Source organism: Vipera berus (genome assembly GCF_964194415.1).
Source record: "Vipera berus genome assembly, chromosome: 12".
Lineage (NCBI taxonomy): Eukaryota > Metazoa > Chordata > Lepidosauria > Squamata > Viperidae > Vipera > Vipera berus.
The window spans coordinates 14,933,208-14,947,535 of NC_138215.1; the positions used below are offsets into that span (position 1 = coordinate 14,933,208).

General features: G+C 41.9%; 1 protein-coding gene across 1 annotated transcript in view; it reads left to right on the forward strand.

Annotated features, from left to right (window-relative positions):
* The window catches only part of FBN1 (fibrillin 1), a 168,262-nt gene that overhangs the window by 108,988 nt on the left and 44,946 nt on the right, over nt 1-14,328 (forward strand). Inside the window, exons 30-34 of the mRNA XM_081337040.1 lie at nt 891-1,016; nt 2,332-2,454; nt 4,463-4,588; nt 6,334-6,459; nt 14,092-14,214. Of these exons, the coding sequence (XP_081193166.1) occupies nt 891-1,016; nt 2,332-2,454; nt 4,463-4,588; nt 6,334-6,459; nt 14,092-14,214 (624 nt within the window). The remainder of the gene's footprint in view (nt 1-890; nt 1,017-2,331; nt 2,455-4,462; nt 4,589-6,333; nt 6,460-14,091; nt 14,215-14,328) is intronic.

Below are 14,328 nucleotides of genomic sequence, written 5' to 3' on the forward strand. Positions count from 1 at the left end.
GCCTTTGTAATTTCCTGCCCAGTTCCCACATGCAGGGGCAATGGGGAAGACAGCAGGAAAATCAGAGGTTGCTGTCCAGCCCAGCAACAGCCTAAGCTTGGTTCTGCCACACTCACACCTCACCAGACACTTACTTGCCTGCTGGCCTGATTGCAAACCTCTTGGGACTTGTTCAACAACCGTGATCCTCACTTAACAAGGCTTGCTAAGAGAACTGCTACAGTCGTTAAGTGAATCACTCAGTCATTAAGTGAATCTAGTCTTCCCCCATTAATTTTGCCCCAGGGAAACCAACAGCGAAAGTTGTAAATGGAGACCACAGGAGCCCAGGATGCTGCAACCAACTGTGGTAAATACAGGCTGGTTGCAAAGCATCTGAATTTTGATCACTTGACTGTGGGGATTCTGCAACTGTTGTAAGGGTGAGGACTGGATTTTTTTCAGTGCCAATGTGACTTTGACTACCAATGTTTCATTTTTACTTATTGACCCTTGAATTTAACTGAAATACAAAACATAACTCAGGATAATAAAATGCTGTTGTCTCTGCCTTTTTCTTTGTAACTTTTTGAGTAGGATCTTTGGGTTGGAATTTAGTTTAAAGTTCTTGGCAAAGTCTTTAAATTTGGAGAAGACTTATAGCCCTCTAATGCCAGACACGAGTTGTTGGCTCTTTTATTATTTGGGGCACAGTGTTAAGTCCTTTTTTGCCTTGAATTTCATTTTCTCTTGTTATAACTTTTGCCGGATTACCCTTTGATTTTTGGTCTTATCCCAAGTACTAATATAAACGTTCCTAACATCATAGCCTCCTGTCTGCCTGCAGCATTGTTGGAAGGTGAGGGGGTTTAATAATTTAAATTCCCCCTCCCTCTTTGTTTTTCAAACAGACATCAACGAATGTGACCTGAGTCTAAATCTGTGCAGAAACGGACGTTGTGTCAACCTGATTGGAAAGTATCAGTGTGCTTGTAACCCTGGATATCAATCTACACCTGACAGACTCTTTTGTGTTGGTGAGTTTCTTCTTCTAAATCAGCTGCAGCTCATTCACTGGGCAAAACCCCCGGCCTGTCTGTCTTCACAGTTGACATAAATTTATTTATTTATTTATTTATTTATTTATTTATTTAATTAATTAATTAATTAATTAATTAATTAATTTGTATACCGCCCTTCTCCCGAAGGACTCAGGGCGGTGAACAGGGCAATACGTAATAAAAAACAAGATACAAAAATTTAAAAGTAATTAAACAGCAATGCCCGTAATAAATTACCGTAATACAAATTAAAAAGTTAAGATCAATTTATAAAACCCGACCCCATCCCATCAGGCCAGGCCAGCTTGTTCAAAGAGGTAGGTTTTGAGATCACGCCGGAAGGAGCGGAGGTCAGGCGCCATCCGGAGCTCGACCGGAAGATGGTTCCATAAATCCGGCGCGCCCACAGAGAACGCCCTCCCCCTGGGGGCCACCAGTCGGCATTCTTTGACCGGTGGCACCCTGAGGAGGCCCTCTCTGTGGGAGCGTACTGGGCGGAGGGAAGTTGACGCCGGCAGCAGGTGCTCCCCAAGGTATTCCGGACCCATGCCATGTAGGGCTTTGTAGGTCATTACTAACACCTTGAATCTCACCCGGAAGACAACTGGAAGCCAATGCAGCTCGCAGAGCAGAGGTATGACATGGGAGTGTCGGGAAACTCCCAACACAACTCTCGCGGCTGCATTCTGTACCATTTAGGCAAAATGGATGACTGAAACAATAAGTTTGTAATTGTTCAACCATTACGGTACTAATAGCAGAAAAGATGACGTTTCTCTTGTGTCACAAGCTACTCCATGGAGAGTGGACAACCATTTGTCTGAAATAGTGTAGGATATAGTACATAGGGTCTCCTGCTTAAACAGGGAGTTGGACTAGAAGACCACCAAGGTCCCTTCCAACTCTGTTATTCTGTTCTATATGTAGATTTCATAGTAGCAGCAGAAGAGATTGGCCTGCTTCTCGGATATTTATTGATTTCTTATTAGATTTCTTTGCTGCCATATCTTTTAAGGGCATCTCTTGATCCAGTGCCTTGCAGCAATCCAGTTGTAAAATTAGTAAGAGTGTAGACTACTAAAATTATGAACTTCCAGAGTGCAGGTGGGTTCATACAAGCTTCCCACTGAGCCAATCTGTGCCTCTACCCTCCAGTCAAAATTCTGGGCTCAAGGTTAATTTACCTTGATTCCACTGAACTGAGAACATTGAAATTTCCACGGCCTAGACTTCGATAGAAAGCATGACAATTATTGCAACGTATAAGACTGCATCTCTTTTTTTGTTCCAGATATTGATGAATGCGGTATAATTAATGGCGGTTGTGACACATACTGTACAAATTCAGAAGGCAGCTATGAATGTAGCTGTAGACCTGGTTTTGCTCTAATGCCAGATCACAGAACTTGCACCGGTAAAGTATATTTGTGAATGTTTACTGTATATTACCCAACATTTCCTAATGTCTTGGCCATACCCCTGATTTTCCTCTGACCATAATACAGCTTTGCTCGCCTGTTTACTCAAAGGTGAGTTGCATTGAAATCTGCTATGTTCAAGTAATTGTATGTAGGACGGGAGCTGTAGTTTTAGTAGATAAAAGCTGCATTCAGCAGGGTTTATTGGCTATCCAGAGTGATGTGGTGGCTTAGATATTGGCATAGAGGTGGGGAGATCTCTACTCCTGTCAATCACAGAAACTCACAAAATGCCTTTTGAACCAGCTGCCTTCTTTCAGACCACTTAAAGTGGGGTTGTTATGGGAAACAATAGGAGGAAATGCTTTGAAAGTAAAGTGGAAACACATCTAAGTAGAATGGATTAGAATACCAACCAAGCATGCCAGCTTATTCAGTTCCAAGATTCTTCTCCCCAGAATTGTTTCTTATTAATTTCTCTTGTTAAAGAGATCCACCTTAGAAGTAAGGAGAAAATGCCAGACAGTGAGAGCTATTAATCAGTGGAACACCTTGCCTCCTGGAGTCGTGGGTGCTCCATCACTGGAGGTTTTCAAAGATAGACTGAGCAACCATTTGACTGGGATGCTATAAGGTTCCTGCCAAGGCAGGGGGTTGGACTAGAAGACCCCCAAGGTCCCTTCCTGCTATGCTCTATGAATATAAGAGGCTGCTTTTTCCAATGGATTTGTTTTGCACATTCTGGCCACCAAAATGGAATTAGGGTGAGATGAAAAGCTTGTCACGGTTGACCTTTATTTATTTATTTGATTTATAACAACCATCAGAACCAAGAATAAAAACAAAACAACCCTTCCCACCAGGCCTCAGGCCAACCAGTCTATTAGCCTCCTGGCTCAACCCCATCCTAGCCCTACTCCTGAGGGAAGAACCAGTTCTTCATGATTTTCCAGAAAGCGGCACTTGAATCTCAGGTGGAAGGCTGTTCCAAAGGGCTGGGGCAGCTACAGCAAAGTCATGCTTCGAGGTCCCATCCGATGGCAGCATTTAAGAGAAGTTCAGGGAAAGAAAGAGACAAGATTGAAAGGGGTGAAAATATGCCTGCCAAATTTGAGGCAAGCAAATCCTAAGTACAGAGAAATAAAACGTTTCTGCGTTTTGCACGACTGTTTAGCTAAGGCTCCAGATCCAAATTGTTTTAGAGTTTGATAGCATCGTGTGATTAATAAATGATCAGTGGCCAACCGAGGATGTCTTCCATGTTGGATCTCCTTATAAAAACAACTTGTTATAATACTTTCTGTTTGTTTGGTGCAAGCTGCATAGAGAATGAATAATGATCCTCAGCCTCTTGGACTCCTTCGTTAAAATGAGTTAAGTTTACTGCAGCTGCATTAATTCCTAAAAGCCACAATAGACTCATCTTTTGATGAGTTACACCCTTTCTTTCCAAAGAGAAGAGAATCTCAGCCCAAGTCTTTGTTTTGCAAACATTTCTTTTGAGTAACCAAGCAAAGTTCTGGATATTCAGCTGGTATGTGGTGACCTTAACAGGGAAAAGTCTGAGAACTTATACCAGAGATTAAAGAGCACTCTGAGTTAAAAAAAAATCTATCTCCCTCTCCCTCCCTCCCTCCTTCTCTCTCTCTCTACCTACCTACCTACCTACCTACCTACCTACCTACTTACCTACCTACCTACCTACCTAGATGGAATTTCTTGTATCTATTGCGAGCCCAAAATCATTAGCAATAAACGCTGGTCTAGAGAAGTCGTACACATCAAGTAGTGCAAGGTGAAGTAAGCCGAAACAGAACATGCAGAATTGGCACAGATATTTCAATAAAATATGACAGTCCAAAGAAATTGCATGGACTTTCCTAGATGGATAAGTGTTTTTTTTAAAAAAAGACCAGGTTCTCCCTGTACAATTTTCACTGTTGTGAGACAGAAAGAAAGCAGAAAACTATCTCTGAATATCTACCTGTGACTTTTTTCTTTTAGATATTGATGAGTGTGAAAACAATCCGAACATCTGTGATGGTGGTCAATGCACTAACATCCCTGGAGAATACAGGTGTCTTTGCTATGATGGCTTCATGACATCAGAAGACATGAAGACTTGCTTAGGCAAGTAAAAAATCTGCTATCTTACTCTTGTTGACAGTTGGATGGGATCAAAGAAAGAATGATTCGTTTCCAAAGTGAAACAAGCAGCAGTTCTTCATATGAAAGCCGAAAGTAGCTTATGGTATTCATCAAGGATCAGGGAGATCAGATCAATAAAGGAGAATATTTGTAGCTCCGGGTTGAAATGAGGGATCTTTGATGCTTTCTGAGCTTGGTTGTTTTCTTGCAGATGTTTCATTACTCAGGCTAGGCAACATCAGTGCTATCTCCTGACAACTGATGATGTTACCTAGTTTGGGTAATGAAACCACTGCAAGAAAACAACCAAGCTCAAAGAACATCAAGGTCAGAGTTGAGGTCCACACTGTTCCATAGACAATTACTGCGACTCAGACCAGCCATTCTTTTTCACCCAGTCTATTATGCAGTGTCGCTGAGTGGGAGCATGTGGAAAGTCTAGTATATATGTTGTTTTTTTGCTTCTGCAACAAAGGCAGAATGGAAACCTAATAAATATGTCAAGGTTCTGACTGATGATCCATTGGATGGCTTTATCCAGATGGTGTTGACTTACAAGATGTCCAGGAAGCAGGTCCTATGTTGGTCGGGAATTCTGGGATTTATAAACCATTACACCTGCCAAGAACTAGCTTGGAAATAGAGGTTGAATCAATTTGTTTTGCTGCTACATATTGACGTATCACTTAATACCGAGCCATTAATTTGTGGATTGATTTTTAGTCATATCTCAATGTCTCTTCCTTTAACTGAATAGAGACGTGTATCTATTTTTTTTTGTGATAACATAATTAAGAGCATGTCAGACAATCCCCCTGTGACATTTCAGTAGACTTTCTGCATATTATCCTTGTCCAAGAATGAGAGTGAAATCTGGACAATTCTACTACATCTTTTTCTAAAAGAAGCATATAGAATAAAGTAAGGCAAGCAGAGAGATACTTGCTTTAAAGTAGGTCTTCAGAGGTGATAGCTTACAAAGGGAACAAGATTTCCCAATGTTTAGATTTTTAGTGCAGAATACTTAAACCTTGCAATTGTCCTTCCACACACACACACACACGAAGATGTTCTGAGTTTGATAGAAAATCACATAATGTATCTGTGTATTATGAGGAAGTTTGAGCTCATTGTATATGGAGATAATAAAAAGTAACATAAACAACACTATGCATGTCTACAAACAGATGGATCCTTAAGAGCAGCAGCCCCCAACCTTTTGGGCACAGGGACCAGTTCCGTGGAGAGAGGTTTTTCCGTGGACCAGAGGGGGTGTGGTTTTGCGAGTTGCCTGTATCCCGTGGATGGGGCTTCACTTGTTTGTGCTGTCCTGTTTCTGGCATGGCACGACCCAGTCCCGGTCCACAGACCCGGGATTGGGGACTCCTGCTTTAGAGCATATTGATGCTATTGAAGTTATGGCTGGACAATACAAAAAGCTTAGGAGCCATAAACACAGTGACAGTCCACGCTTTTGAGATTGTTTTCAGAGAGCGAAAACAATTATGATCTAACATCAGCAAATGTTGTCTTGTTAATACACTCGGGGCTAGAGCTCAGCATCCCTCAGGGCCTTAGCTCCAACTAAACAAAACTATTTCCAAACAGGCCATCGTTTTTTCTTGCCAAATTTATAATGTTCCTTCTTTGTTAACGAGTCTTGGTTTCAGAACATCGTCGAGCATTAATCACATTTTATAACCTATGAAACTCTTTGCCCTCTCCAGATGTTAATGAATGTGATCTGAACCCAAACATCTGCCTGAGTGGAAGCTGTGAGAATACGAAAGGTTCTTTCATCTGTCACTGTGAAATAGGTTATTCTGGAAAGAAAGGAACAACTGGATGTACAGGTAGGTTTTTAATCTAGGTGGGTGTGATTGTTCTTTAAATGATAATGCATGGTATATTTCTAAGCTCCTGAGTGCATTAGTTTAATCACACCTATCATGATAGGATTAATTTAAGATGAATTGGATCGCAAAAGACACAGATTTTGCCTTTGATAGTTGAAACTTAGTTATTCAACCCATTGTCCAGTTTCCTTCTATCGAGGTCTTTATTTTCTGCAGTATTATATTATATTTATATTTATTAGATTTTTATACCGCCCTTCTCCCGAAGGACTCAGGGCGGTGTACAGAGCAATAAATATTAAAATACAAAGTACAAAATTTAAAAAGCAATTAAATAATTATGCCCAATATATACAATAGTTAAAACCATATTAAAACCCCACCCCCAAACCCATCAGACCAGGCCGGCAGTACATCCCTATTTCTGTTTTTGCAACTGATCCCTTATTTTGAGGCATCTAAGAAATCCGCCACCAGCTGCCTTCTTAATTAATCAGTTATTCAACATATTGCCCATTTTCCGTCCACCAAGAACTTTATTTTTGCCATCCATTTTAATTTCTGTTATTGCAAATTATCCCTTTCTTTGAGGCATCTAACAGCCACCTTCTTAATTAATCAGTTATTGAACACGTCAATTTTTCTTCTGTTGAGATACTCCTTATTTCTGCAATACATTCTTTATTTCTGTCATTCCAAATTACACCTTGCTTTGAGACATCTAAGAAAGCTTGCCACCAGTTACCCAAAGCTGCTCTGCAATCTGAGTGGAGGAGACTAACCACAAGGATTTTTAATCACTGCCAGCTATGATTGTTAAGGCTACTCTTGGTTTTTTTTTTACTTTCATTGCAAACCTAAATGGTTTCCAACAGTATAAAAAGTCTGTGGGAGCACCAGCCCTATGGAACCAACTTCCCCTTGAGCTCCGGATGGCCCCGGATCTCCGGTCCTTTCGCCATGGCCTTAAAACACTTCTTTTCCATCAGGCTGACCTGGACTGACAACAGGGATTTTAAAATGTTTTTTTTTAATTTTTAACTTCAATTTTAATTTATTCTATTGGGGCTGTTAATTTAATTCTTTTTAACTTTTGTATCGTTGTATTTTATTGTTGTTAGCCACCCTTTCGGGAGATAGGGCGGCATAGAAGTCCCAATAATAAATAAATAAAAATAAATGCAATTATTTGAATATTGTGTTCACACTTTGCTGCTGTCTCAGTGTGTGCACATGGGTGCTCCTTTTAGTGCTTGCCTGAACATGAACACAATATTTGCAGCTGCCCTTGGAAAGCCTACAATGGAGGGGAGAGATCATGCTTTTATCCCAGTCATCCAAATTCCTTTGCTCAAATGTCCTAAAGCAACATGTCCACAGCCTGTTTCCATGCTGCGAAAAAGCACCAAGAACTTGGTTTCCAATTCCCTAACAGGAGACCACCCCACAAAACAGGGTGTTAAATATTTTAAAGAGTGAACCCTTGTGTTGAATTGCTTGACCGATGGGAATGGATTCCTTCCTTCTTGCTACCATGCCAAAATGTCCAGCTCTGCTTTTAAGAATTGCAAAAATGTTCACACAAGCTCTTTCTTTCATGAAACAATTGCATAAGATTCTGGGAGTTTGCTTGAAGTCGCATCTACATATTTCATTCCCCTTGTCATTACTGATGGTTTCCATTTTAACAAGTAAACAAGTTTTTCCTTCTCACTCCACCCCCACCCCCCCGACACCCCGTCGTTTCCCTGAGTGCATGATCCACCCACCGACGCGCATTTACATTCCACGCAGATGTTAATCTTTTTGTTTCTTTCCTTTTTTTTCTTTTTTTTTGCTCCCATTCTTAATACGTATGTGGGCCGAGTTTAGGGAAATACTTTTTGCGACGATATACATTACTTATGACAAGCTGTCTGGGCTGCATTCAAGCTGTCATGTTCAATTATGTGAAATGGAAAGTGGTGTAGGTCAGCTAAGGTATGTGCATATTGCAGGAATTATGAATACAAGGAAGAGGAGGGGAGTAGGAAATTGAAAGAAGAACTGTAGGAAAAGTGTGCCTCAAGTCTAGCTTGTACGTATGCCAGCTGAGTTTTCTGTTGCCTTGTATTAAGGCAGAACAAGAAGCAACGGATGGAAACTAATCCAGGAGAGAAGCGACCTAGAACTAAGGAGAAATTTCCTGACACTGAGAACAATTAATCAGTGGAACAGAAGTTGCCTTCAGAGGTTGTGGGTGCTCCATCCCTGCAGGCCTTTTAAGAAGAGACGGGACAGCCATTTGTCTGGAATGGTATGGGGCAGGGGTCAGCAACCTGAAACAGTGAAAGAGCCACTCGGAACCGGTTCCCTCACAAAAGGAAAAACTGGGAGCCACAAAAAATGTGTGCGTATGTGCGTACATGCGCGCATGCACAGAACAGGGTTTGACTGAAGAGTGGAGCCAAGGCGAGATACGCACCTACCCTGCATATTTGAATTGATTGGTTGAACTTTTTTAGTCCCACTTTTTTTTTTTTGGACTGCACATGGCAGAGGACTAGGAGCCGCAGGAGACGGCTGAAACAGCCGCATGCGGCTCCAGAGCCGCGGGTTGCAGACCTGTGGTATAGGACATGGGTAGGCAACCTTGGCTCTTTTATGACTTGTGGACTTCAACTCCCAGAATTCCTCACACTCCCCATCTGGTATTGTCAAAACCACTATATATGCTATAACGGTAGTTATGCAAATACAAATACATGTTTATGATTTGCTTGTTGTCTTGAAGACCTGAAAGACATAAAAGGGGGACATGCATATATTGCAACAATAACAACTGCAATTTTCAGGCCTCAAATAGTCTAGATTAAAGTTTAAGTCACTTTTCTTCTTGAAGTCAGGATCCAACAAGGAAAGGCGACGAGTTCAGTCTCCAAGGGGCAAAAGCAAGACTTTCTCTGATGAAAGTCTTTATGGTGCCTTGCTTTGCAACCTTTACCTCAACCTTACGTACCTTCCCATCATCACTGGGAATGGCTTTCACAATGAGTCCCTTGGGCCATTCAATTCTTTGAGCTGGCTCAGGAATTCTGGGAGTTGAAGTCCACGAGTCATAAAAGAGCCAAGGTTGCGTACCCTGGTATAGGGTCTCCTGCTTGAGCAGGGGGTTGGACTAGAAGACCTCAACCGTCCTGTCCTGTCCTCTTATTCTGTGACTTTGCTAAGTCCATCTGAAGTCTTACGGGTTTTTCCAACTCTTCTTTGTTGAGTTCCCCAAATTTGATCCTGGCCTTAGAGGTCTGCTTTAAGAACTCAGAGACTCAGAGCTCATTAGAATTGGTAACGAAACGTTTGGAAACTAACCCTCAAGCTTGGAGAGCGAACCGTCACCCTCATCAGAGACAGTTATTGGCTCTTTGTGAGACACCTAATGGAAATGATGCAAAGTACATTCAAAATGGAGCCTTGGTGGAGCAGTGGGCTAATGCCTCCTTAAGTAACACCAGCTGCCTGCAATTAGTGCAGGTTCGAGTCCCACCAGGCTCAAGGTTGACTCAGCCTTCCATCCTTCCAAGGTAGGTAAAATGAGGACCCAGATTGTTGGGGGCAAGTAAGCTGACTTTGTAATAATGCCGCTTGGGGTGTGTGTGTGAAAGCCCTAATAAGCAGGCATATACATAGAATGAAGGCTACTGCTAAGCTTGTAAGCCGCCCTGAGTCTTCGGAGAAGGGCGGGATATAAATGGAATTAAAATAAAAATAAAAAATAAATAAAATAACCTCCCATCTAACTCTTTTAAGGATATCCTAGAAAAGCCATCTAAGGATAGCTTTTCTGGCAGCCATTCCCAAACTCTCAGAGAAAGAGTCTTTTCCCCCAGCTTGGGACCTACTCGTGTTATCCAGCAATTGAGCCTGAAACCTCCCTTTGAATAGTCCTTCCCTAAACAGTATTCATTTATCCATCCTTCTCAAGGTTTTTCAGGCTGTATGTTAAAGGACAACATTTGGCAGACACTGTTTTTTTTTGGGGCTTGGCTACAAAACAACATCTGTTAAATAAATCTCTTCAAGCCAAGGCAGATCCCTTCCCCAGCTATAAGTCCCACAGAACGTACAGGAGAGCAACACCCCAGATGATGCTTAGATGACATGATTGAACCAAGTCATTTGATCCTCTAGGTAACTGATTAATCAATCATTTAGGAAGTGGTCATTTCCCAAGACTTCCAATTGCAGCAAAGAAAACGGAAAAGTTGGCACTTTGTAGGGATTTTTTCCCCCTCCTGGTCAGAGTGGCAAAAATATTTGCAGGGTCATCTCTGGGATTGACATTATCATGGTTAGAATGGAGAGACGGAACAGAATAACAGAGTTGGAAGGGGCCTTGGAGGTCTCCTAGCCCAACCTCCTGCTCAAGCAGGCAACCTTATACTATTTCAGACAAATGGTTCTCCAATCTCTTCTTAAAAGCCTCCAGTGTTGGAGCATTCACAACTGATGGGGGCAAGTTGTTCCACTAATTAATTGTTCTTGCTGTCAGGAAATTTCTCCTTAGTTCCAAGTTGCTTCTCTCTTTGATCAGTTTGCATCCGTTGCTTCCTGTCCTGCCTCCAGGTGCTTTGGAGAAGAGCTTGACCCCATCTTCTTTGAGGTAGCCCCTGAGATATTGGAACGCTGCTATCATGTCACCCCTAGTTCTTCTTTTCACTAGACTAGTATATACCCAACTGCTGCAACCATTCTTCATATTTGATTACTCCATCCTCTTTGTACCCTTTTTACTCCAGTCCCCCATGGCCTCGGGGAGCGAAATGTAAGCAAGAGACTAAGAAGTTAGAGAAGTCCCATTTTTGCACAACCTCTCTAAGACTTCTCAGTTTCAAAAGTGGGAAAAAAGAATTATTCCCTCAGACAGTTCACCCAAAAAAAACAACACCAGCTGCCTGCAATTAGTGCAGGTTCGAGTCCCACCAGGCTCAAGGTTGACTCAGCCTTCCATCCTTCCGAGGTAGGTAAAATGAGGACCCAGATTGTTGGGGGCAATTAAGCTGACTTTGTAATAATGCCGCTTGGGGGTGTGTGTGAAAGCCCTAATAAGCAGGCTATTCTAACATAGAATGAAGGCTACTGCTAAGCTTGTAAGCCGCCCTGAGTCTTCGGAGAAGGGCGGGATATAAATGGAATTAAAAATAAAAATAAAAAAATAAATAAAATGAGTTTAATGGTGATAGTCCTAGCCTCTCTTCAGATTTTGCAAATGAGAATGTTTGCATGACACCTTAGCGCCTCCTTTTATCTAATTCAATGTTTGTGCCAAGAGGATCAGTGTGTGCGTGCGTGTGTGTATCATGTTCACGAGTATGAGGTTGTGCTCTTTGAAGATCAGAGTCTGCTTCATATGGGGGCTGTGTGTCTGTGTGTGTGTCAGTAAAACACTTCACAGTTTCTGCAGAAGTACTAACAAGGGACACCCGCTTATATACAATTCTTCCTTGTAATTTGCATCTTTGCTCCTGTGGTTCAGTAAAACACCGCTGACTGCTGACTCAAATAAAAGACTGCATATGAAGAAGGTGTGTGGTTTCTTAACATTTCCCTCTGAAATATTTTTTTCTGCTCAAAAGACTGCTCCTCCTCAGCTGGGTTTCCCATAGGGGGAAAAATACAATTGCCTACATATATTTTTTTAGATTAAAATGTCTCTAGCGTCCAAACTCAGTTTTGTATATCCACCTTTAAGCGTTCTTAAAATGGGTGGAATTATGACCGAAACCAGTGATTCAGGCAACAACACCTCCTTTTAGCATGATGTCAGGTGGCCAGAAAAACAGAGCAAACTGTTTACATCATGTTAATGGAAGTTGCTTAAATAGATAAGAAGACATTTGTTCTAGTAGTAAGAAGAAAAAAGAAAAAAGTCAGGCTGTAAGCACTGCCTTAGACTGGAATATTTGTTTTCTTTGGCTAACTATAGCTTCATACTCAAAGGAAAAGTTTGTTGAAAAACAAGATTGGCGGAGAAAGAGCCGATAGAGAAAATGTTTATATAGTCTTGACACCATGTCTCCTCTTTTTTTTGGTGCCTTTAGTTAATTCAACGAATATGTTGCTCTTTTTTGGAGTCGAGTTTTGGGTATTTTCAGTCATGCTGAGTGGCAGCTTATTTCATAGAGATAGTACCAAGATCTTGGAGACCAGACAGCCAACAAAAGATTCTCTGTTTGTAACACTGCAGAGTTGAAATAAGATTTTATTTGGACTGGAACAATCAAGAGAGCAAATCGGCCGTTTGGGGGGAAACCCCCCCCAAAACCACTGTTAAATTCCTCTTAGCCCTTCAGTGAAACCAGATCCATACACTTCTCAAAAAAAATAGGTCTGCTGAATAAGACAGAGTGTCTGTCAAGATAGTGGGGTGGACAATTGTTGGTGAGATCTGTCAAATTTTCTTTCACGGTTGTGTGGGCTCTTCACACACACCACCCCCATGGTTTCACTTGTTCCATCCGGAGACAGACAGAGCTGAGGAATCAGGTTATCACATCCTTTATATTTGAATTCCCAGGGGATCGCAAAATTGTAAAATAAGACCAGAAGTGTTACGAACAACCAGTTTTGTGCAAGATTGTGGTTACTGTGTGAAAATCTTATTTTTATTTTATTTTTATTTTTTTATTTTATTGGATTTATATACCGCCCTTTCCCGAAGGACTCAGGGCGGTTATAATATCAGGCAGCTTATCTCCACATTTAGATAGCCACCTAGTGTTTGTCTGATAGTAAAAGGTGAAGGAGCCCCTGCGGATTTTACTCTGCTAGTAGTTGCTGACTATATGGGGTGGTGCTCATCTCCGTTTCAAGGCCATTGAGCCAGCACTGTCTGAAGACATTTCCGCGGTCATGTGGCTAGCATGATGTCACAGGGCGCTGTTTCCTTCCTGCTGAAGTGGTACCTATTTAACTACTCACATTTGCATGCTTTAAAACTGTTAGGTTGACAGGAGCTAGGGTGAGGACGGGAGCTCACCCCATCACATGGCACTGGGGTCTCAAACCTGGGCTGCCGGCTTTCCAGCCAACAAGCCCAGCGTCTTAACTGTTCAGCCGCCATGCCGCCATTTGTCTGATAATATGGGTTTAAATATGCTACCGTTGAAAGAATGCCAATAAGCTAACAGAATGGTAAATCACCCAATGTACCAATCAAAGCCGTTGTGGGGGTAAGGGATGGTGGTAGGCACTGGGGAATGCCAGCTTCAAGTCTACCCACAGCCATGAACTCACCGGATGCCTGTGGGGTAATCATTCTGTCTTTCAGCCCAACTCTTTTCATAGGGTGCTTGTTATGGGGAGAAATGAGGGTGTGAGTGCTATGTATGCTTGGTTGGGCTTCCGAAGGAAAGGCAAGATATCCGTGTAACGAATGGAACGGATCGTGCTCTTTGGAGAGATCTTCTTTGCTGTTGTAGATACAATTCTTGCCTGTATCTGCACTCACAAATTTGCCTGCTTCTTCCCACACAATCAAGAAATCAAGGACGGGGGTGGGGGTGGGGGGGGAGCCTTTGGCCCTGAGATATTTACATAAAGGAGAAAGCATATGTGCATCGAAGTTTATATTTTTGTCCATTCTTTCCACAGATATAAATGAGTGTGAAATTGGGGCTGACAACTGTGACCGGAATGCTATTTGTACAAACACAGCTGGTAGCTTTAAATGTAGCTGCAAACCGGGCTGGCTTGGAGACGGGACCAAATGTGTAGGTGAGTTTGGACAACTCTTCCTCCTCCTTCATTCTATACACGCATGATCTGAGTCAGTCTTTAATAATATTGAAATAAATCATAATAAAACAGCTTCATAGACTTAACATCCCT